This window comes from Moschus berezovskii, chromosome 12, assembly GCF_049115385.1.
Source record: "Moschus berezovskii isolate FMDL1 chromosome 12, NW_MosBer_1.0, whole genome shotgun sequence".
Taxonomy (NCBI): Eukaryota; Metazoa; Chordata; class Mammalia; order Artiodactyla; family Moschidae; genus Moschus; species Moschus berezovskii.
In genome coordinates, this window is record NC_142471.1 from 44,470,982 (window position 1) to 44,493,755 (window position 22,774).

A 22,774-nucleotide genomic window follows, 5' to 3' on the forward strand; every position below is an offset into this window, starting at 1 on the left:
TTATTGTCCCAGTTTCACAAGTGTAGGTAGAGGTGAAGTGACTTGCCCAAAGTGACACTGCTTTGGAATAGGACCTCGCCCTGTTCTCCAGCTCCTCCTGCTGCCCAGAGGAGCCTAGTCTGTTCCTGTCTTATGTCACTTCCTACCGTTTCCAGAATACAGTACAGGATGTACCTGGGAAAGGTGGAAGGAAGGAAGGAATGGACAAATGAACTAACAAAGGATGCTCCAAAGGCCTTACTAATGTTCTTCTCCTTTCTTCTGTAAAGCAGTTCTCAGCCAGTGGTGATCTTGCCCCAGGGGCCTTGGCAAAGTCAGTGGTACAGAGGCTGAGAAGCCCTGTTATTAATCCACAGGACAGATCATTAGCTCCATTTTACAGACAAGAAGCCTGAGGCTCACAGACTCCCTGTAAGTTAGTCAAGGTTGTGTCAGCAAATGAAGAGTAGCACTGGGATCTGGCCCAGATGCCAGATGGGCTCAGCATTTCGGTGGCCCCTGTATTTCTGAAAGAGCTGTATGCCCCCTTCTGGGAGCTCCCCTGCCCTGGCCTGGCAGTGGTGTGACCCCTGGACTTTGGGTTGCATCTAACAAGGAGGTCAAAGTGTCACTGGGCTAAGCATCAAAACCATTTCTACCAGTTTGGTGCTTTCTCGTTTCTTAGCCTTTCATGGCTCTATCAACTCCCCTAAGACCCCCTCTGGCAGTGGCACGTGGCTGGTTTGACCCCCCTCTCTGGGAGGCACAAAGGAGGCAAGGGCAGAGTTGTTCAGGCTCAGGTCTCTTCTGCTCCTACTTTTACCTTTGATGGCAGCATAGTCACTCCCATAAAGGTAAACTGGGGCACCCCTGAGCTCACAAGAGAGCCCAGTACCCCTCATCCAAGGAGCATCTGGCCACCAAGGCTGGTTCCCCAGTGTCTGCAGAGAGCTCTCAGTGGAGCCATGCCAAAAAGCCAGCCAGTGCTGGACCTTAGCTCCTTCCGGTGGAGGGGAGGGTCCAAAGACTGCACTGATTGAGTCAACCCATCTGGCCACCGGGAGCTTTAAGGAGTGATCCTCAGCAGTGCCAGCCATCAGGAATGCTCAGAAACAGTGCTTCTGTTAGCCTTTGTGGAGTGAGAGCCCTGCCTAAGGATATAAAAGCAACTGCAAATCTAACTGGAGCCTGCAGGATTCAGAGGCTCCACAAGCCCATGTTCATACCTCGTTTCAACTCTGCCTCAGATGCCAGGTCATAGCAGAAATCAGCCATGGAAAATCAGTCAGCGCTACAAAGCAGGGCTTTCGCCCCAGAGAGCAAAACAATGCTCTTCCCGCCCTGGTCACACAATCAGGAAACAGAAACAGAGCTGAAAAGCAGGTTGAGGGAACCCAGCGCACCTCTTTGTCTTTCTCCTCATCTCCCTGCCTCTGTGTCTTGCTTCTCTGCTAATCTCCTGCAACTGGATGAGCCCGGGTGTGCGATGCCAGATGCTGGCACCCTCCTGTCGTGGGGAGCGCTGATTGGGTCAGACCCAGTCTTCCTTGTGCCTCCAACTCCAGACATGGCCCCAGGGCTCGGCAACGCTCAGAGGCTCCTGAGGAAGCATCCCATCCAGACACAGTGGACCAGGGACCAAGGCCGGAAGTGGGAGTCAGGCTGCGCTGAGTCCCAGAAAGAAAGCATCTCTGCTCCTCAGCTCTCTCCCAAGGGCAGGAGAACACCCACAGTGGCTGTGACCACAGGTCACAGCCAGCTCCTTGCACCTGGCAAGCCCAGGCGAGCTGGTTTCTTCAGTCACATCTCTAGGATTCCCTGGACTTCTACATGCTGCAGGGCTTTGAGGCCCCCTGTTCATGTGATGTGATTCGGGAAGAATTTAGATGCCTGCCAAATTGGCACTGCTGCTGGGACCCCCAGTGCCAACCCACCATGTTCCTGGGGTTGGATGAAGCGGGCCCTGTTCTCTCCCAACACAAAGAAGCCTCAGGGTTCGTGTGAGAACCCTTGGTTTTCCCAGTCTAGCCCCTAGGTTGGGGTTATTTAAGCCAGGCTGGGCAGGATGCAAGCAGAATCCCCTACCCTGGAGTGCCAAGAGCCACACCAGTGGAGCCAAATGGTTAAACCAAGTGTCCGGTGACCTATGTGCAAATCAAAGGTGCATTTTTCATGGTTAAGGGGCACTGCCCAATGGAAAGCAGTCGAAGGCCGTCTAAGTGCGGCCTAGCGCCATCCCTCGGCTCCTCCCAGCTCCGCAAGGAGAGGGCACAGGCCAGCCCTGCCTGGGCTGGATCTCCAGCACTAGAACCCGGAGGAGTGAACAAGTCCTGAGTGGAGGGATGTGGGAACAAGCTTCAGATGTGGCTTCTGAGAGTCCACGTCGACCTCTATTAGAATATAAATGATCTTGAAGTTTCTGATTTCCAAAAGTCCAAAGCAGTTATAAGGAGAGAGCGATCATTGCATTGGGAACTAGCCAGGGAGGAATCATCGAAGGCCAGACTGCAGAGCCCTGGAGCCAAAGGCGGGTGTGAGACAGCTCCAGCGATCTGCGTGGGACAAGCTACCCAGGCAGCCTGTCTCCTGGCCATGAGGAGTAAAAGAAGACAGGAAGAAGGCAGCGGTGGGCCTGCCACCCCGCAGACACTTGACACATTTCTACACTGCTTTCCAACTGAGGAAGTTGATTTTGCCATGTAAAACGTAGGACACAGACAAGGACATTCTTCAGAAACAGGAAAACTGGTGGAAAATACACAGAGGTCAAGAGCTTGCCCCAAGAATGACCGGCAGGGCCCCTGCCCAGTGTGAAGTGGTGGAGGCTATATGTACAACATCTGTGCATTCACAAGCTGGAAGAAGTCAACTGTCATGGTTCACTATACTGAACTGCTCCTCAAGGCAACCCTGAGTCAATGTCTCAAAAAAACACCCAGAAAGATCGAGAAGAATCAATTCCAATCTGTTAGGGCCTTCTGGGTGTGATAAAGCCAACCCCTGTCATTTCCACCGGCTTCCTGCTTCCCCCTTTACTGAAAAGTGAAAACACCATTCAATTAAGGTAATTAAATCCACCCAAAGAGCTCAAGCTCAAAAACCACACTACAGGCAAGTGGTCAAACCCAGCAGCCAAGCAAACCCCAGCGGCTTCCTGTGCAAACACAGGAGGGACACAAGGAGAAGGGAAGGGCCTGCCTAGCAGCCAGAGAGCAACCCTCCCAGCTGGCAAGGACAAGCCACCAGAGCCTTCCCAGACAGGAGCGACCCTGTGCCAACCGGCCGAAGCGTCACTTCTGCTCCTGTTGTTGTCATGAAAAACTGAGCTGTGAAGTTCTTAGGAGGTGAACAGAATGATAACCATCCTTTTCTCCGTAGATCCTCAATTCTCCCTTGAGCTCCAGTCCAGGAGCCAGGACACGCCCTTCAGTGCCTTAGCCCAGTGATCAGAGGGGTCAGGGCTTCATGCTGGGCAAAGTGTGGGGTGGTCAAGTGGTGAACTGAGCTGAATCCCAATCCCAGTTCTCTTTTTACATGCTGCGTGACACCGAGCAATACTCTGTACCTCTCCGTGCCTTTCTTTCTCTACCTAGAAAATGGTGCTAATAAAGACCTGTTGAACCCATTCCATCAGGGTCACAAGAATCAAACATGATAATGGATCCCAGAGTGTGTCCTGAACTGCAGAGTAACGCGCAGCTATGAGTCATCCCAGGATTGACTCACCAGACTGGCTTCCTCTGACTGTGATCCACGTTGGGTACTAAAAGCTGGTGAGGACCTCAGGTTGCCAGATGAAAAAACAAGACGTCCAGTGCAATTTGAATTTCAGATAAATACTGGGTACCTATTTTTAACATAAACATGGGATGATTAATTTTATAGAGAAATTTGACTAATATAAACTATGGCCCAAATATAGGACATACTTATACTAAAATATGTTCATTGTTCTACCTGAAATTCAGATTTCTCTGAGTGTCCTGTATTTGTAATTTGCTCAATCTGGTAACCCAGCCATGCCAGACCACCAACTGAGATCTCCCTTGCTGCGTCTGGACTCCAAGACCAGCCAGGCTTGGGTCCCAAGCCCACCTCTGTCACTCAGCAACGGTGCGACACGGAGTATTCCAAGGCTCTGTTATCTGTCTCAGAACTGACAACGTGCAGCCACATGGAGGAGTAAGGACCTGGGGCCTCCCAGGGGCACAAGTCTGCTTGGGTTCTATGGACCCGCCACACCCACTAGCCCTGAGTAGCTGTGTGCGGCAGTCTGGATCAGGGTCTGTAGGGGGCGCCAGCAGGTTCCCTTTCCCTGGCCACTTCCTGTCCTCAGAGCCTGGTGGGGTGTAAGGTGGGGCTGCCTGACCTGTCAGGCTTGGGCTGGCTGCCGGCCAGGAGTCCCATGAGAGACCAGGAGAACGTGAGACACCAGAGCTTTCTACTCTGCGTTCCCAGGCCTCACACTCGCTGCAAACCTCTGTCATCACATCCTTGTGGCCCAAGAAGCGCACTCAGCAACAGCAGCTGAAAGCCTTGACGAATGGCCACCGTGACACAGGCATCCTGTCAGTCAGAGATGAACCAGCCGGGGACATCACCCCCAAGGAGCTCAAAGCTTTGTTGGGAAGATGGATTCATAGCAGATAAAGTGGAATAAGGCAGTGATTTTTTTTTTTAAGAATTCTATAAGAAATAGAGGAAGAGAGGAGGAAGTATTCAGGAACTGGTGACTGGGGAAGAGAGACACATTCCAGGCAGAGGGACTACCACCCCCAAGAAAGTAAGCCAGGACCAGCCCCAAGGAAGTCAGTCCAGGGCACCCCAGGCCTAGCAGGAACGGGAGTGAGGGAACAGCTGGCTCCCCCACCTAGACAGCCTTGAATATGAGACATTCGAGAAAGAACAAAAGAGAGAAAAAAAATAATATCTGCGCAAAATAACTTATTCCAGTCCACAGTAGTTCAATAGCATCGTTCAGGATGATACGGGGAAAGCATCACGTGAGAAAACATTTTGGAAGAGTCAGAATTTAGTAACAACCATGCAAAGGCTATTTCATTGCTCATGGTGAGAAAAAGCTGATTCATGGGGATGCTCCCACAGATCTGGCTTGTCTGACATATCTTAATTCAAAAAGATGATCCTGGTAATGAAAAGAAGACAAAACACTTCTTCAAGCATAACTCTCCCTGCCTCTGGCTACAGCAGCAGTGCATGCATGCCCCAGTTTGCCCCATGCATGTCTTCTCTATGGTTGTATCACCAGAGCCTTTGGCCCCTCCCTGAAGGCTGAACTGGAAAACCCCGCTGATGCGTTCCTGATGGGGACCCCATTTCCCCTTGTGCGCCCTGGTGCTTTGCAGGACCCATGCCCAGCGTCCAGCATCTGCAGAGGGAATGTTGGGAGAGCAGTTCTCAGAAGTCTGTCTAGGCTCCAGGCTTGCCTGTATAAGGGCAGATGCCAACACTTCACCTGCTGACACTCATAACTTAGGTATCGTCTCAGCTAATGACCATTTGCAGTGTGTCTGTAATCAACACCACAATTAACGTAGGCAACAATTATTTTCTGGACGCTAACCCCCCAGAGAGATTCAAAACCATTCCCCAATGTGGAGCACTGAGTGCCATTAGAGAGACAAACAGGAAAATGGCAAAGTCGTGAAGTCACTTATTTCTTCCTGATGTAAATGCTAGCATATATTCAGCCTGAAACTCAACCCTAACTTAACTGGTATACACCATGGTGTGAGTGAACACCTTCTGCCAGTCAGCCTGTGGGCCAGCATAAGGATGATCTGCTCAGCCTGCTTCCAGCTCCCACCACAGGCAGATTTTATATCTTTCAGGGCTTGGAATCAAAAGGAAAATTTAAAGTCATCTGGGTTCAAATTCAGTAATTTGAAATTTGTGATAATTCTAGAACTACTGGATTATAAGTCACTTTCAATAAAATCCCACTAAGCCAGTCAATAGTGTGAGTAATATCATGACAGAAGTCAAGGGATTTGCTAATTTGTAAACAGATATTTCTTGTGCTACGCACTGTGCCACAAGGGGAGATAGCCTGGAGAGCCAGATAGACATGGGCCCCTGCCACAGTGAGGCATCCAGCCTGGCAGGAAAGACAAGTATTCCACAGTAATCCAGTTAAATACTTAATTACAGTTATAATAAGTACTTCAAAGGAGAGGGGTATAGCGTGGTGTGAAAGCAGACAGCAGAGAAACTTAGCCTGAGGAATCTGCCTTATTGAAGGGGCTTGTCAACTGGGTTCTGAAGTATACATAGGAGTTAAGCAGTTAACAGGAGAAAGATAGAGTCAAAGAACTCTAAGCAGAGGGAACAACCTGTGCAAAGACCCGGAGGCAGGAGGTAGCATGGCACATCGGAAGAAGCTGGTAAAAGTCCAGGGTGGCTGGAAAGCCAAGCATGAAGAGAAAAATAGTCCAAGATAAGGATGGAAAGGGAGACTTGCTTAAGGAGATTGATTTTCATTCTTTCAAACTGGGAAGTCATTAGGCAATTCTAAACAAGAGGTTGACATGAACAGATTTGTTCTTTAAAAGCTGCTTCTGGGTGTGGTGCAGAGAATGACAGTGGGCTCCTGCCATCACCCAAGAGAGACATGACAGCAGTTGGGGCCACACAGAGACCATGGAGGTGGAAATCAGTGTGCAGGGGGCTAAGAGACCTTTCAAAAATGAGACTTGAGGGACCTGGAAATGGCTTCATTTAGGGAAGGCTTGGAAGAGGGAGAGGGAGCAGTCACAGTGAGTCAGATTTCTGGGATCCTCAAAGGAAGAACTGGCCTATGGAAAGGTCATGGATTCCATATTAAATGTGTGAGTTTGTGGAGCTGTTCAGGGGACAGATGGAGACAGAGGCTGGGCCCAGACAGGTGGCCTGGCCCGGACATGCCATCAGTGCACGGAAGCTCGTGGCAACCACGAGTGTGGGTCACATCTCCTGGCAAGCCCATCAAGGTAAAGAAGAGGTCCCAGGACCAGGTGCAGAGGAAATCCAACTGTCCAGGAGAGGAAGATAAGGGAAGAACCACTAGGCTGAGATGTAAAGTGTGTACATCTCCCAAATCAAGATGGGAGACCTTCCCAGGAAGATAGTGGCCAACGGTCTTGATGGCACCTTAGAAGTTAAGTCAGATGAGGAGCCAAGTTCCCCCTTGGGCAATCCCCCGGGAGAGGGGAGACTAAAGGCAGAGTAAATGAGTCAAGGGAATAATAGGGGCTGAGGAGTCAGGAAGCATTTAAAAGAACAAATTGATTTTGAAGGCATGGACATAAATAGGAACTTACCACACCATGAATAAATATTCATTCTTGTTTCTATATATTCATCAAGGCAGATTCCAAGGCCTTGTTTACAGCATGATTTGACAGTATACTGTTTTGCCTCATTCATGTTGCCTGAGGGAAACTGCACTCTTTCACCTGAAAAATGCTCTTATGAGCCAGACTTTTCAGCCATTGAGGCTGGCTTCCTTCAATCGAAAGCAGGGGGCTGGATGCTTTTGTGCTGGCCTCTGAAAAACGTGTTTCAGCAGCAATGACAGTGAGTCTGTGACCCCCAGCTCAGAGTGATGGCTCCCTAAATGTTCACAGAATAAATGGCAGCATGGCCTTCTGCACCTCTGTCTTGTCCATATGTGACGTGCACTGATTTCACCCTCATCCCGAAGTTGTACCCAGGGGAAGCTGCAGACAGAGGAGTGTGCTCTCTAGTTAGTGACACAAATCTGAGCTTTCCAAATCACCTTAAGACCTAAGGCCAGGGGTCCTGCTCAATAGAACTTCTCTCTCTTGGTTTTTTTTTTTTTTTTCTGTCTGTTAGCCCTCCATTAAAATTCAAATTGAAGACACCCAATTCAGAGCATTGCCACAAACATTTATCCAGCTTCTGTGCTGGTATGTTTGGTACATGAGGGCAAATGGGTTATGATGGGTGACAATATGGCATGAGCTATGGAAAAGGTGAACCCAGTGTGTGGTCAGGACACAAAGAACAGCTTCAGGTGTCAGGGAGGGGGCTAGCCAGATAGTGAGCAGCACAAAGGGCCTCTGGGCATCTCCAAAGAAACGTACTCCACAAATTTGAGCTATTATGATTATTAATATTATTAATAAACTACTGCAGACTGGATTAATATCCAGAAGCTACAAGATGAAGACAGGCTTCTGGAAGCCCCAGTGGTCTGCATTTATAGTGTGCATAGTGAATTTATTTTAACTAGTTCACACTTCATTTTGAATACTCTTAAAATTCTCCTGGGCAGGTTTTGGGTTCTTTTAGCTGTCAAAACAGATACCCAAGGCTTCCCTGGTGGCTCAGAGGTTAAAGCGTCTGCCTCCAATGCGGGAGACCCGGGTTCGATCCCTGGGTCAGGAAGATACCCTGGAGAAGGAAATGGTAACCTACTCCAGTGTTCTTGCCTGGAGAATCCCATGGACGGAGAAGCCTGGTAGACTACAGTCCACGGGTCTCAAAGAGTCGGACACGACTGAGCGACTGAACGGAATGGAACGGAACAGAAGGCTTCCGCCAACAATAAATTGAATACTTCTTCCTTGTGAGTGGATTCAACTTCGACCACTCTAGCTCTCTTTACTGCAAAACCTGAGTTATTAATTCACACGGGAAAAGGGCCTTTGGGCCAATGTAACTAGCAAAATATGATTCACAACTAAGCCAATCATATTAAAAATCCCAAAGGCTTGAAACAGGTTCCTTAATGTTTCTTGGGCCAGACACAAATTCAAGAACATTGGAAGGGATATAAAACTACCTTGCCTATATTTGGAATTTTGTTGAGTTCAAATGTGAAATGAAAACAAAATTGAAAGCCAATTTTATTACTGACATTTAAAGGTATCTTTTACACAGAATGCCTGCTTGGTTTTTTGGCCTGAGGGGTTCCAACAAGATTACTTTTCTTTTTCTCTCTAGATGGGCAGCAATGTCAGCAAATGTCAGCGTCAAAAGAAGTTTTAAAACTACAGATCCTAAAACCCAACAAGGCAGGCACCTGCAGCCCCCACTCCTGTAACAGGTATGGAACTAATTCAAGGGCCGGGCCCTGGAAACCCCTTCAGTTTGAGTTACTCTACTGAAGGTTCCACCGGGTATCTGGGAGATTAGCGGGTGGGAGTGGGGAAGCTGAAGCCAACTTCATGATCATCCCATTGAACCCAGGTCAATCAAGTAAGAGTGGAAGAAAGTATCTGAATGACGCCAGCAAGAGGGAGGTCTCTCTTCTTCCTGAGGCAGAAGGAATGTGGTTATTTTCTGAATACTCTAAATACCAGTGATCAGCTTTCGTTAACTGTTTGGAATTCTGACACAAACCCTAGATCAGTTTGGGTTTTTTGGTCACATGCAACAGAAACAGAAACTAGACAAATAAATCAGAAACAGATAAGTATTAAAAGGAAATGGGAACCCTTGTAGACTCAAGGTGAAGGCTGAAGTTCCAAGCTGGGAAAGGCCAAAAAGAAGGTGCTGCCGCTGACAAAGATGGGCAGGGAGACTTCATCCTCATATCGCTCCAGGAGAAAGAGTGCCATAGGCTGCCCTGGGTCTCACTTGTGCCCTTGGCCCTGAGAGGTCTCTGCGGGCTCCTTGACTTTCAGCCCCATGAAGACTGAAGGCCAAAAGGGGAGGAAACTTCCCTAAAGGTATCAAGTGTTCTTGCTCAAAGGAGGGGATGGAAGATGAGTGTTTAAAAAATAATGAATATCTGCTAGTAGTAGGTGATATTTAATTGACTGGAGGTGTTTACTTAACTCTAAGATTCTAATTTTGATCGCCAAGTATCCTATTTCCATGTTATTGTGGAAGTAGAGAAAACCCAGTGTTACTGAGTTCAGTCATTATTGAGGTCAACACCCTAGCATTCAGGATACCAGAAGAACCCCTGACTCTATTGTTAAGACCTCAAGATACAAAAAACTTGATTTACAGTGGCTGAAGCCACGGAGGGCCCCCAACTCACCCCAATAACACAGATTCCAAAGGAAGGGGTGGTTCTGGTCCAAGCTCACAGCCCTACAGGGTCATCAAGGACTCAGGAATGTTCTCTTTTTTTTAACTGGACATTAATTACTTTACAATATTATATTGGTTGGTTTTGCCATACATTGACATGAATCCACCCCAGACGTACATGTGTTCCCCTTCTTGAACCCCCCTCCCACCTTCCTCCTCCCCTTATCCTCCCTCTGGGTCATCCCCATTCACCAGCCCCAAACATCCTGTATCATGCGTCAAACCTGGACTGGTGATTCATTTCACATATGGTAATATACATGTTTCAATGCCATTCTCCCAAATCATCCCACCCTCACCCTCTCCCACAGAGTCCCAAAGGCTGTTCTATACACCTGTGTCTCTTTTGCTGTCTCGTATACAGGGTTAAGGTTACCATCTTTCTAAATTCCATATATATGCGTTAGTATACTGTATTGGTGTTTTTCTTTCTGGCTTACTTCACTCTGTATAATAGGCTCCAGTTTCATCCACCTCATTAGAACTGATTCAAATGTATTCTTTTTAATGGCTGAGTAATACTCCATTGTGTATATGTACCAAAGCTTTCTTATCCATTCGTCTGCAGATGGACATCTAGGTTGCTTCCATGTCCTGGCTATTATCAACAGTGCTGGAATGAACATTGGAGTACATGTGTCTCTTTCAACTCTGGTTTCTTCAGTGTGTATGTCCAGGAGTGAGATTGCTGGATCATATGGCAGTTCTATTTTCAGTTTTTTAAGGAATCTCCACACTGTTCTCCATAGTGGCTGTACTAGTTTGCATTCCCACCAACAGTGTAAAAGGGGTCCCTTCTCTCCACACCCTCTCCAGCATTTATTGCATGTAGACTTTCGGATAGCAGCCATTCTGACAGGTGTGAAATGGTATATCATTGGGGTTTTGATTTGCATTTCTCTGATTATGAGGAAAGTTGAGCATTTTTTCATGTGTTTGTTAGCCATCTGTATGTCTTCTTTGGAGAAATGTCTGTTTAATTCTTTGGCCCATTTTTTTATTGGGTCATTTATTTTTCTGGAATTGAACTGCAGGAGCTGCTTGTATATTTTGGAGATTAATCCTTTATCAGTTGTTTCATTTGCTATTATTTTCTCCCATTCTGAAGGCTGTCTTTTCACCTTGCTTATAGTTTCCTTTGCTGTGCAGAAGCTTTTAATTTTAATTAGGTCCCATTTATTTATTTTTGCTTTTATTTCCAATATTCTGGGAGATGGGTCATGGAGGATCCTGCTGTGATTTATGTCGGAGAGTGTTTTGCCTATGTTCTCCTCTAGGAGTTTTATAGTTTCTGGTCTTACATTTAGAACTTTAATCCATTTTGAGTTTATTTTTGTGTATGGTGTTAGGAAGTGTTCCAGTTTCATTCTTGTACAAGTGGCTGACCAGTTTTCCCAGCACCACTTGTTAAAGAGTCTGTCTTTTCTCCATTTTATATTCTTGCCTCCTTTGTCAAAGATAAGGTGTCCATAGGTGCGTGGATTTATCTCTGGGCTTTCTATTTTGTTCCATTGATCTATATTTCTGTCTTTATGCCAGTACCATACTCTCTTGATGACTGTGGCTTTGTAGTAGAGCCTGAAGTCCGGCAGGTTAATTCCCCCAGTTCCATTCTTCTTCCTCAAGATTGCTTTGGCTATTCGAGGGTTTTTGTATTTCCATACAAATTGTGAGATTATTTGTTCTAGCTCTGTGAAAAATACAGTTGGTAGCTTGATAGGGATTGCATTGAATGTATAAATTACTTTGGGTAGTATACTCATTTTCACAATATTTATTCTTCCAATCCACGAACACAGTATGTTTCTCCATCTATTAGTGTCCTCTTTGATTACTTTCACCAGTGTTTTATAGTTTTCTATGTACAGGTCTTTTGTTTCTTTCAGTTCAGTTCGGTTCAGTTGCTCAGTCGTGTCTGACTCTTTGCGACCCCATGAATCTTAGGTAGATATATTCCTAGGTGTTTTATTCTTTTCGTTGCAACAGTGAATGGAATAGTTTCCTTAATTTCTCTTTCTATTTTCTCATTGTTAGTGTATAGGAATGCAAGGGATTTCTGTGTGTTGATTTTATATCCTGCAACTTTACTGTATTCATTGATTAGCTCTAGTAGTTTTCTGGTTGAGTCTTTAGGATTTTATGTGTAGAGGATCATGTCATCAGCGAACAGTGAGAGTTTTACTTCTTCTTTTCCAATTTGGATTCCTTTTATGTCTTTTTCTGCTCTGATTGCTGTGGCCAAAACTTCCAAAACTATGTTGAATAGTAGTGGTGAGAGTGGGCACCCTTGTCTTGTTCCTCAGGAATGTTCTTTTGTCCTCCAGGAGGTCCTCAGCAAACTGACCTTGAGTCAGCATTGTTTCTCCCTCAGGGTTGCAAAGTGAATGCATCAGTGTTACAAGTTGAATTGTGTGTGTGTGTATGTGTGTGCACTCAGTCACTCAGTGCTGTCCAACACTCTGCGATCTCATGGACTGTAGCCTATCAGGCTCGTCTGTCCATGAAATTCTCCAGTCAAGAATACTGGAGTGGGTTGCCCCTTCATACTCCAGGGGATCAAATGAATATAGTTCCAGGCTTCTTGTGTGCAATAAAGCAGGAAGAAAGGGCACCAAGAGAGTGGAGACGGTGGGGATCGTCCCTTTGATCAGAAAGGCGATCATTTCCCCAGACATCAGAATGCTCCCAACCCCTGTGGTCAGAACTAGCTGTGTGGGGATCTGAGATCATGAGCATTAGCTTCTGTCGGTTTTTGAGCCAACGTAGAAGACGTAACAGGAGGTGGGGATAGGGTGAGGTAGGCCAGGTGAGGTGGCTAGGCTGCCGTTCTCCCCTTCCAAGTGCCTTCTAAATGGCACTTACTGTTCTTACTGGGGAGCAAAAGCACCGATTTTCAATGCACATAAAGACAGTCTTTTCCAGGGCCAGTCAGTGGTACCTCATCAGCTCATCCGGTTTACTAGAACTTGAGGTCCTTTGCTTTCTCTGGCAGCCCCAACTCAGCCCTTTCATTCATAAAAAGAAGTCAGCCTGCCAACAAATCAGCATTAGAAGCCTACCAGAGTGCTGTGGTCAAGAGACAGGAAGCAGAAAACTCTGAGGAAGGCCAGCCTCTGGGATTAGATCAGTGTGGCTAGCACGGTGGCACTGGGCCATTGTGGGACACCTTGTAGGTGACCTTCTATGAGGAGCCAGGATGGGATTTGGGACTCCCCACATGCGGCCCTACCACCCTGGTGGAGCATCTTCATACTCCATCCTTAGCAGACCTGTTCAGGCCCCTATGCTTACTGTGCAGGCCAGCCAGGCTAGCAGGGGTGTGCCACCTCTCCAGTTTCCTTTGCTAACATGAATGAGGAGGCTGTGTGAGTGTTTCATCTGGCAGCTGAGGCTCACAGCACCCTGCTAGAAGTTCACTGTCCCAAATGCCCCCAACCTGAGCCCAATCTAGGGTCTATACCTGCTATTTTATCTAACTTTTCACATACTCATCACCGGCCCTGGACAGGCCTGCTCTAGGCATCAGAGGTATGTACCCCTGGTAGTGATCAGGCTCCCAGTCAGGAAGCAGCATCCTCGGAAAGAATCCAGAAGGGAATGCAATGAACCACCTCACACATGTTAGGATGGCTACTGTAAAAAAAAAATCAACACATCATCAACTCAGTGGACATAAGTTTGAGCAAACTCCAGGAGAGAGTGAAGGACAGGGAAACCTGATGTGCTATAGTCCATGGAGTCCCAAAGAACAGGACATAACTGAGTGACTGAACAACCACACCACAGCTATTAGGAAGGAAAAAACAAAAACAGAAACTGGAACTCTCGTGCACTGTTGGCAGGTGTATAAAACGACACAGCTATGGATGGCATCACCGAGTGAGCTCCGGGAGCTGGTGATGGACAGGGAGGCCTGGAGCGCTGTGAGTCATGGGATCACAAAGAGTCGGACACGACTGAGCGACTGAACTGAACTGAACGGAATGTGGAAAATAGTATAATGACTCCTCAAAAAATTAAAACTAGAATGACCATGCCACCCATCAATTCCATCTCTGAGTATGTGCCCCCCAAAATTGAAAGCAGGATCTTGAACAGACATTCAGACACCCACATTCATAGCAACATTATTCACAATAGCCAAAACGTGGAAGCGACCTTAGTGTCAACTGACAGAGGAATGGATAAACAAAATGTGACATATACATACAATGCAACATTATCTTAAAAAGGAAGGAAATTCTGACACGTGTTACAGCATGGATGATCCTTGAGGATATGATGCTAAGTGAATAAATCGGTCACAAAAAGATAAATGCTGTCTGATTCCACTCAAGTGAAGTACCTTCACTTCAGGTCAGTCTCTCAGTCATGTCTGACTCTGCAACCCCATGAATCACAGCACTCCAGGCCTCCCCGTCCATCACCAACTCCCGGAGTTCACTCAAACTCATATCCATCGAGTCGGTGATACCATCCAGCCATCTCATTCTCTGTCGTCCCCTTCTCCTCCTGCCCCCAATCCCTCCAGCATCAGAGTCTTTTCCAGTGAATCAACTCTTCGCATGAGGTGGCCAAAGTATTGGAGTTTCAGCTTTAGCATCAGTCCTTCCAATGAACACCCAGGACTGATCTCCTTTAGGATGGACTGGTTGCATCTCCTTGCAGTCCAAGGGACTCTCAAGAGTCTTCTGCAACACCACAGTTCAAAAGCATCAATTCTTTGGCGATCAGCTTTCTTTACAGTCCAACTCCCACATCCTTACATGACCACGGGAAAAACCATAGCCTTGACTAGACAGACTTTTGTTGGCAAAGTAATGTCTCTGCTTTTTAATATGCTATCTAGGTTGGTCATAACTTTCCTTCCAAGTAGTAAGCGTCTTTTCATTTCATGGCTGCAATCAGCATCTGCAGTGATTTTGGAACCCAAAAAAATAAAGTCTGACACTGTTTCCACTGTTTCCCCATCTATTTCCCATGAAGTGATGGGACCAGATGCCATGATCTTAGTTTTCTGAATGTTGAGCTTTAAGCCAACTTTTTTACTCTCCTCTTTCACTTTCATCAAGAGGCTTTTGAGTTCCTCTTCACTTTCTGCCATAAGGGTGGTGTCATCTGCATATCTGAGGTTATTGATATTTCTCCCAGCAATCTTGATTCCAGCTTGTGCTTCTTCCAGCCCAGCGTTCCTCATGATGTACTCTGCATATAAGTTAAATAAGCAGGGTGACAATATACAGCCTTGACGTACTCTTTTTCCTATTTGGAACCAGTCTGTTGTTCCATGTACAATTCTGACTGTTGCTCCCTGACCTGCATATAGGTTTCTCAAGAGGCAGGTCAGGTGGTCTGGGATTCCCATCTCTTTCAGAATGTTCCACAGTTTATTGTGATCCACACAGTCAAAGGCTTTGGCATAGTCACTGAAGCAGAAATGGATGTTTTTCTGGAACTCTCTTGCTTTTTCCATGATCCAGCAGATGTTGGCAATTTGATCTCTGATTCCTCTGCCTTTTCTATTCTATGTCAAATTCACAGATACAGAAAAAAGAATGGTAGTTTCTAGGGGCTTCGGGAGGAAAGAATGGGGGTTATTATTCAACGGGTATGGAGTTCAGTTTTGCAAGATGAAAAAGTTCTGGAGATGGATGGTGGTGACGACTGCACAACAGTATGAATGTGCTTAATACTATTGAAAAGTACACTTAAAATGGTTAAGAGAGTAAATTTTGTGTCCTGTGTATGTCACCACAATTTTAAAAGGAAGAAGAAAAGAATATAATGAAGGGTCTATAACAAAGGCGTAGGCAGAAATGGGGAGACCCCAGAAGGTGGAGTCACTCAGGAAGTGACAGCCAGGGTAAGGGCAGCAGGGAGAGTCAGAGCCAAGGGGAGGGGCCATAGTTAGAGAAGACTGCAGTCTTGCCCAGACCACACCCACAGTCAGAGCAGGAAGCAAGCAGAGGGGCAGAAATGCCTGGCATGCTGGGTCCCCCTCAGTCCAGGCTCCTACCAGCACCTCCCGCTGGCCACACCCAAGGGCAAGTTGGAGAGTGAAGGATCCCAGGCGAGGCAGGATGTGGAGCCTGTGCCCTCTTGGGGTGGCTTTGGGACCAGGGCAGTCAGCAAGCAGACAGTCTAGTGGCTCCTGAACAGCTTGTTCTTATAGGCTAAGGAGAGGCTAGTCAAGAAAGAAGCATTTTATTTTAGATTGTGCTCAGGACCACAAAGGAAATAAACCAGGCACTGCGACAGACGATGAGGACGAAACACCCCCATGGGATGCCAGGGAAGTTCTCTCTACAAAAATGACACATCTGGACTTGAGACACTGTATTAGTCAGGGTTCTCCAGAGGAACAGAACCAATATATACACACATACACACACACACATCTATATATCCTATTATTATATGTATATATGTATATGTACATGGAGGGAGAAGGAGATTATTGTAAGGAACTGGCTCATGTCACAATGGGGCTGGCAAGTCTAATATCTTCAGGCAGGCCAACACGCTGGACACCCGAGGGGGAGTTGATGTTGCAAGTCCAGTCCAAAGACTAGAAGTAGGATTGCCTGTTGCTCAGGGTTTCTCAGCCTTGTGGACAAGGCCCACTCACATTGTGGAGTAGAAACTGTTTTACTGGCATTTGACCAAAACCTGGGCATCGTGGTCCAGCCAGGCCGACACGTAAACTCAACCATCACAGGCACCCTTGCCCATCCACAGCAGCGTGTCTTCTTAGATGATGCCACTAAGTTGGGTATCATATTCATACCCTGCACTTCTTCCCTTTGCAGAGAAAGAGAAATTCCCACATTGCAATTGCATCTGATCAGTGGGAAGCTCTAGTTTTGTGGGAAGAGAGCTGCATCCAACCCTTCAGAAATCATTACCCAGAGGCACCCACTGGCTGACGGGGACAGGCTTCCTGACTGGCGGACGATGCAGGGGAGTAAGAAGTGCACGGACGGCTTCAGCGACTCCTCAAGCATTGGCAGCGTGCTGGATGATGCAGACAAGGAGGTGAGCAGCCTCACGGACCGCGCGTTCCGGAGCTTGTGCATCTCAGAGGACGCATCTTTCCATGACTCCGACCTGGCCCTGTCCCCGGATATCACCCGCCAAGTGTTCGGGAATTTTCACCAGGGAACGGTGAGCCATACACACAGGAAAAGCGGTATCTGGAGTCAGTTACCATCCCAAGGTACTGAGCATGCAGGCTGGGCGGCCACATTCCAACAGTTGCCCAAGTACGTTCAAGGGGAGGAGAAGTACCCCAAAAGCAGCCCCCCACTGACACCAGCCCTGAGGCGACTGGAAGTGCCAGTTTCTGGCCTGAGGAGCAGCAACAAGCCTATTTCCAAAGTGTCGTCTCTGATCAAATCTTTTGACAGGACCGAGAGCCAACGCTGTGACAGTAGGCCTCCTACCAGCAAGCCTCCAGCTCTCAAAAATCCCCCCAAATTTGCTCCTCTTCCAGAAAGTGGTGTCAACTTCTGCTTTGATTCTGCCTTTTTGACCGTCAGGAGGGTGCCTGCCGAAGTCTCCAGCACACATCAGACCAGCCACCAGCCTGGCCGGAAGCACGGAGAGCAGGAGGCCCCCAAGAATCCTGAAATGGCCAATCACGGCCCCAGCAGCTTCCTCCCAACACCTGAACATGGAGCCAATTCATTTGAGCCAAAGTTCCCCTCTCCTGCCCACAAGGCAGCCACCAGTGAACCTGGAAGGGGCCAGGAGTGGGCTCGCAAAGGAACCTTTCTCCATAGTGAGAACAGTGCTTTTGAGTCATGGAATGCCCACCAGCCAAGGCTACTCGAGAGGAAGGATGCTGCTGATGCTGTCCCAGAAAGCAAGGCTCTCAAGCATTATGAGGACACGCCCTTGTTAAGAGAGCCCCCAGCCCCTGAGCACGAAACCTCCCCCTGCCATGTCCGGGCCAACTGCGGTCAGGAAGAGAACAAGATGGCTGCAGGGACTCTCTCCACCTCTGGAACCTGGGTGTCGAGGGATTTGGGAGCCCCGATATTTGCTATGGAAGAAAAAACTTCCAGCTCACAGCCTGACCCTCCTCCATTGAAACCGACCCACGCCCCCTGGAGGAAACCAAAGTCTGGCAAGGGAGGGAAAGACAGCCTACAAGATGCTTCAGAAGAGAAGAAACAGACCAACTGGAGAGGCCCAGCCTTATATACAAAGCACAATCCCCAGGCGCAGTTTCCAGAAAAGGATGCTCCTGATATGCCTGTGGAGCCCCACGAGCATTATGATCCTCCTTTCAACATCAGTAAACTTCTGACCCCTGTCATACCAACCAAACAGGTCCTGGAGTCGTCCGACAGCCAGCCAGCAGAGATAACCTCTTCACCCCCAGGACAGCTAAATGGATACCAAGAGAAGGAGCCCAGTGAATGTCAGTCCCGGGACAGCTACAAATCTAAAGCCCCCAGCCTGCTGTTCAACCTCAAAGATGTGCGGAAGCGTGTAAAAAGCACGTACAGTCCCTCTCCTCTCATGAAAGGCCTGGATGAGAAAACCAGAGGCAAGCAAGAATCACTGAGCAACGGCGGACTCCTTCCCAATGGGCTCGAGGAAAACCCTCCAGATGAGTTCTCTAAGGAGACACCAGATGACAGCCCTTCTGTGCCACTCATCAGTACCCAGAAGGACCCCAAAGCTGACTCTGATGCAGCCTCTGCAGACAACTACCTAACTCCCACCTCACCATCAACTATCACCAAAGCCCCCTTCTGTGTCAATGGCGAAGCTGCCAACAGGAGCAACTATGAGAAGGACGATACCAATGGAGAATCGGAGATGGGTGATGCCAGGCCTGGCTGGCGTTCAGACTCCAGGCAACGCCACCGCAGGAAACATCTGTCCCTGAAGCTTTGCAGCGAAGACCCTGAGGCAGGGAAGGCTGCGGAGACCCCACAGATCTCCAGTCTAGAGAATGGATTCTTGAGATCCATCTCTCAAGAGACAGAACCCGAGAGAGAGGCAGGACTTCAGAATCCAAACTTCAACCCGAAATTCTCCCCAGGGCCCCTTTCTCCCGAGGAGGAAGATGTGTTTTATAGCGACAGCCAGTCTGATTTTATGCCAGGACTCAAAAGTAAGGCCAAATTCAGCACCAGCTCTTCAGATCAGTCCTTTGCCTCGTTCGAGGATCAGCAGAAGACGTGGTTCACGGAGACCCAGCAGGAAGACGGCAGGAACGACGTGAGTGCAGGTGACGGTCGGAAGGATGAGCAGGAGAAAGTGATGAAGGAAGACGAGTTAGAGTACTGTGCCGTGAGTAACGGGAACGCATGCGTGGAGGAGCACAGCAAGCGGGAATCCTTGCCAGAAGGAGAAAGTCTGCCAGGAGGTAGCCCCAGGAAGGCGCCGAGGGAGGAAGCTAATTTCAGAGGCACTGGGACCGGGGGAAGTAAGTCAGATACAGCTCTTTCACATGCCAAAGGCCTTGCCCCTTCACCAGCTTCCGCTTCAAACAAGCACATACTCTTCGCAATTAAAGACAACACCCTGAGGGCCACCCCCGTGATCAAACCCATCATGCTGCCCCTCTTGAGGTCCATGTCCTCGGAGTCCCCACTGGGCAGTGGCCACAAAGAGGAAGACCTGCCAAGGCCAGGCTGGGGCAGGGATGCTGGTCTCTGTGCCCCTGAGAGCCAGGAAATGCCCAGCATGCTGACACCCACCAGTTCACGGGGCACACACGTGAAGGGGGTGGCCTGTGAGGGACTGGAGGACCACGAGTGGGTGCCCAGCGCCGCCAGGTCAGAGACCTCCCAGGCAGCCCCAAAGTGGTGTGTTCCATCTTCTCCACTCACAGGAGAGGGCCAGCGGCTGAAGCCACCCCAAGAGGCTACACAGAAAGTTATGGTAAACAATGGCAAGAGCGCTTCAACAGACCCGGTGAAGCCGGATGCTCCAAGGTGCATCCCTACCATCACTTTGCCGGAAGATGACCCAGAAGACCAGCTACCCCCACAGAAGCTGGGAACCTTTTGGGAAGAGCAGGTGCAAGGCTTCAATAGTCGCTTTTTGTCTACCCCCAGAGCAGGGCCCCCAGGGAGAAGATGGATCACCGGTGAGCTGGCGGCTTCCCCCAACGCCAGCTCCCTGGAGGAGGGTAGTGCATGCTCCCCGGCTGCCAGCAGCATTTGGGACGATGCTTCCCAGGCCCCGAGTGAGCCTGGCCTGCTGCCAGGAGAGCCTCCCCACAGCAGCCCCTGGGCAAGCCCCAGCCCTGGCAGGGTGGCCCGAAGGGAGGACCTGACACATGCCCTCGCGTGGGAACCTGGCTCTGACCCCCAGCTGGAGCCATCAGCCGAAGACCTCAGGACGCTTTCTCCGAGAGGCTCACTGCTGGACGTGGCCACCAGCTCGGCCAGCCTCCTGGAGAAGCCAGAGCCTCCTGCTCAGCTGGAGAGGGCGGCTGGCAAGCCACCTGCAGTCCCGCCCAAAACAGAGAAGGCCCTACGGCGGGCAAAGAAGCTGGCAAGCAAGAGGAGAAAGATCGACCAGCCACAGGAAAAGCATGGAGAACGCCGGGAAGAAAAGCTGAACCCCGAGGACTCAGAGCGTAGGCCACTGTCCCCGGGAGAGAGGCCCCGCCCCAGGTTCCCCATGGTCCGCTCCCTGCCCCCTCCCGTGCACCGCCACTCGGTGTCTGCCTTTTCAGAGCCAGTCCAGAGGAGGCCTGGGGGGTCCCAGTCCCTTACACCCCAGCCCCCTTACCCTGCCACCCAGAAGGTCCTCCAGGACCCCCAGTCTGGAGAGTACTTTGTCTTCGATCTGCCACTCCAGGTGAAAATTAAGACCTTCTATGACCCAGAGACAGGCAAATATGTCAAGGTCTCCATCCCATCCTCTGAGGGGGGTTCCCCGGAGCCAACCCCACCAGACGCCCTTGCTGCTCCCTACATGCTGTACCCCGGCTTCCGGCCCCTGCCCGTGACAGCTCTGATGCCCCTGCGCTGCTCCTCTCAGCTTTCTGCCCCCACCTTCCTAAGGCAGCGCCCTCACACCACCGAGGCAGCTGGCCTCAGGCCCCAGAGCGTCCATGGTGTGGGCCTGCAGCTGCCCTCTGAGGCTCCCAGCAACCCCACCCAGCCCTCTGCAGGCCAGCGCCCCCAGGGGCCTCCCCAGAGTGCAGGGCAGGAGCAGGGAGATGCTCCAAGCCTGGGCATCATCTCTACCAATGATCTAGAGGACTTCGCCACAGAAGGCATTTCCTGAGAACCACAGTGGACAAAGCCGGCCCCGGCCCCACAGCAAAACCAGAAAGGCTACTTCCCTCTCCCCCCGAGCAATCACACACACACATACACACACACTCATACTCAGCCGTTTGAGATCCCTAAAATCTGTGAGGAAGCGGGATCCTGAGAAAACCCAACCTGAAGGGCTCGCCTCCCTGGGAGGGCGCCGCTCTGCTCACATAAGCAGAGTCCCTTCAGAGCTCCTGGATCCCGGACCCACTCCTCCTCCTTTCTCCTTCCCTCCCTGCCTCCCTGTCCTTCTCCCCTGACCCTGGCACCCATGTGTGCCCAGCCTGATTCCTAACAAGGCTTCCCCTCAGCTTCCCACCCACTCCTCCTCAAGGGCCGGCTCACACCCTGAGCACACCTAAGGCCCCCAGAAACGCTGTACCCCGCTGAGCCCTCGCTGGCAAGCACACCGCCCCAGCACATCCCCTTCTAGGTCAGGTCACACGGGGGCCACCCCACCCTCGCTCAGACCCAGCAGCCCTTCCAGCTCGCCTTAGGGGGGAAACGGCTGAGGAGCAACCCAAGGCAATCTTGCAGAAATATTTATTTGAATAGAATGGGTTTTCTTTACTGAAGAAACTTTCCTCTGAAGGCTCTTTTCTGATCACCTTGTAAAAAGTGAAACAAGTTTGCAGATGAGGTGTTGTCCCTGGACAATCTTTCTTCTGTGGGCAGTGGCTGGTGAGTAAAGAGTCATGCCCTCCAGGTTTGCCATCAGGATTGGGCGGCTACCCAAGGTCTCCACTCGGAGCAGAGAGGCCTCGGCACTCACCCACCACAGTCCCAGTGTCCCTGCCTTCTCGGGCCAGGCTCTAGCTAGCACTGGGGCAGCAAAGATGAGGGGGACCGTACCCACCATCAAGGATGACTGGGACCCAAGTCAGGCCCTGACAGTCCCAATGTAATCACCGGGACCTGTGCCCTGTGCTCAAAAGGAAATCACACTCCTCCCAAGTCCCTCTGGGATTTGGAGGAAAGAATCTGAGTCAATTCAGGGTAACAGGGTGCAGTGACCACCTCTGCACCGCTAAGAGCAGTGAGGGTCTGTGAGCCGATGCCTACTGTGGACAACGTGTTGGGAAAGTAGCAGGCCAGCCTCGTGGGCCTCTACCCAGGGTTTCCGCGGAAGCTGCTGCTTTTTTGCACTGTGGGAAAGACGGGGGCTAGAGTGCCTTCATTCTCGTTTAGAAGGGGCAGCTGTCGAGACAGCTGTCAGGACTGCACTGCTCACGTCCCAAGGGACCACACAGACTGCATTGCCCTGGACCTTTTCGCAAACATGCCATTTCTAGGCTGGGAAGACAGGGAGGCCCCCAGCTCACTGTGTCCCAGACTCACACAGATACTGGGTCTTTAAACGTATTCTGGGTTGTGATTTGGATTCAGAGTTTTATCTACCTGCTTGTTTCCCACAAAAGTGCAACCGCACCTGAATTTCA

The 22,774-nt window shown here is 49.6% G+C and overlaps 1 protein-coding gene across 5 annotated transcripts in view; it reads left to right on the forward strand.

Annotated features, from left to right (window-relative positions):
- The window catches only part of C12H10orf71 (chromosome 12 C10orf71 homolog), a 55,378-nt gene extending 33,472 nt beyond the window's left edge, over positions 1-21,906 (forward strand). For all 5 annotated transcript variants that reach the window (XM_055425256.2, XM_055425257.2, XM_055425255.2 and 2 more), the window contains 2 exons: positions 8,947-9,049; positions 16,854-21,906. In XM_055425256.2, the coding sequence (XP_055281231.2) occupies positions 16,999-21,303 (4,305 nt within the window). In that variant the 5' untranslated portion in view covers positions 8,947-9,049; positions 16,854-16,998 and the 3' untranslated portion in view covers positions 21,304-21,906. The remainder of the gene's footprint in view (positions 1-8,946; positions 9,050-16,853) is intronic.
- Positions 21,907-22,774: the final 868 nt, after the last annotated feature.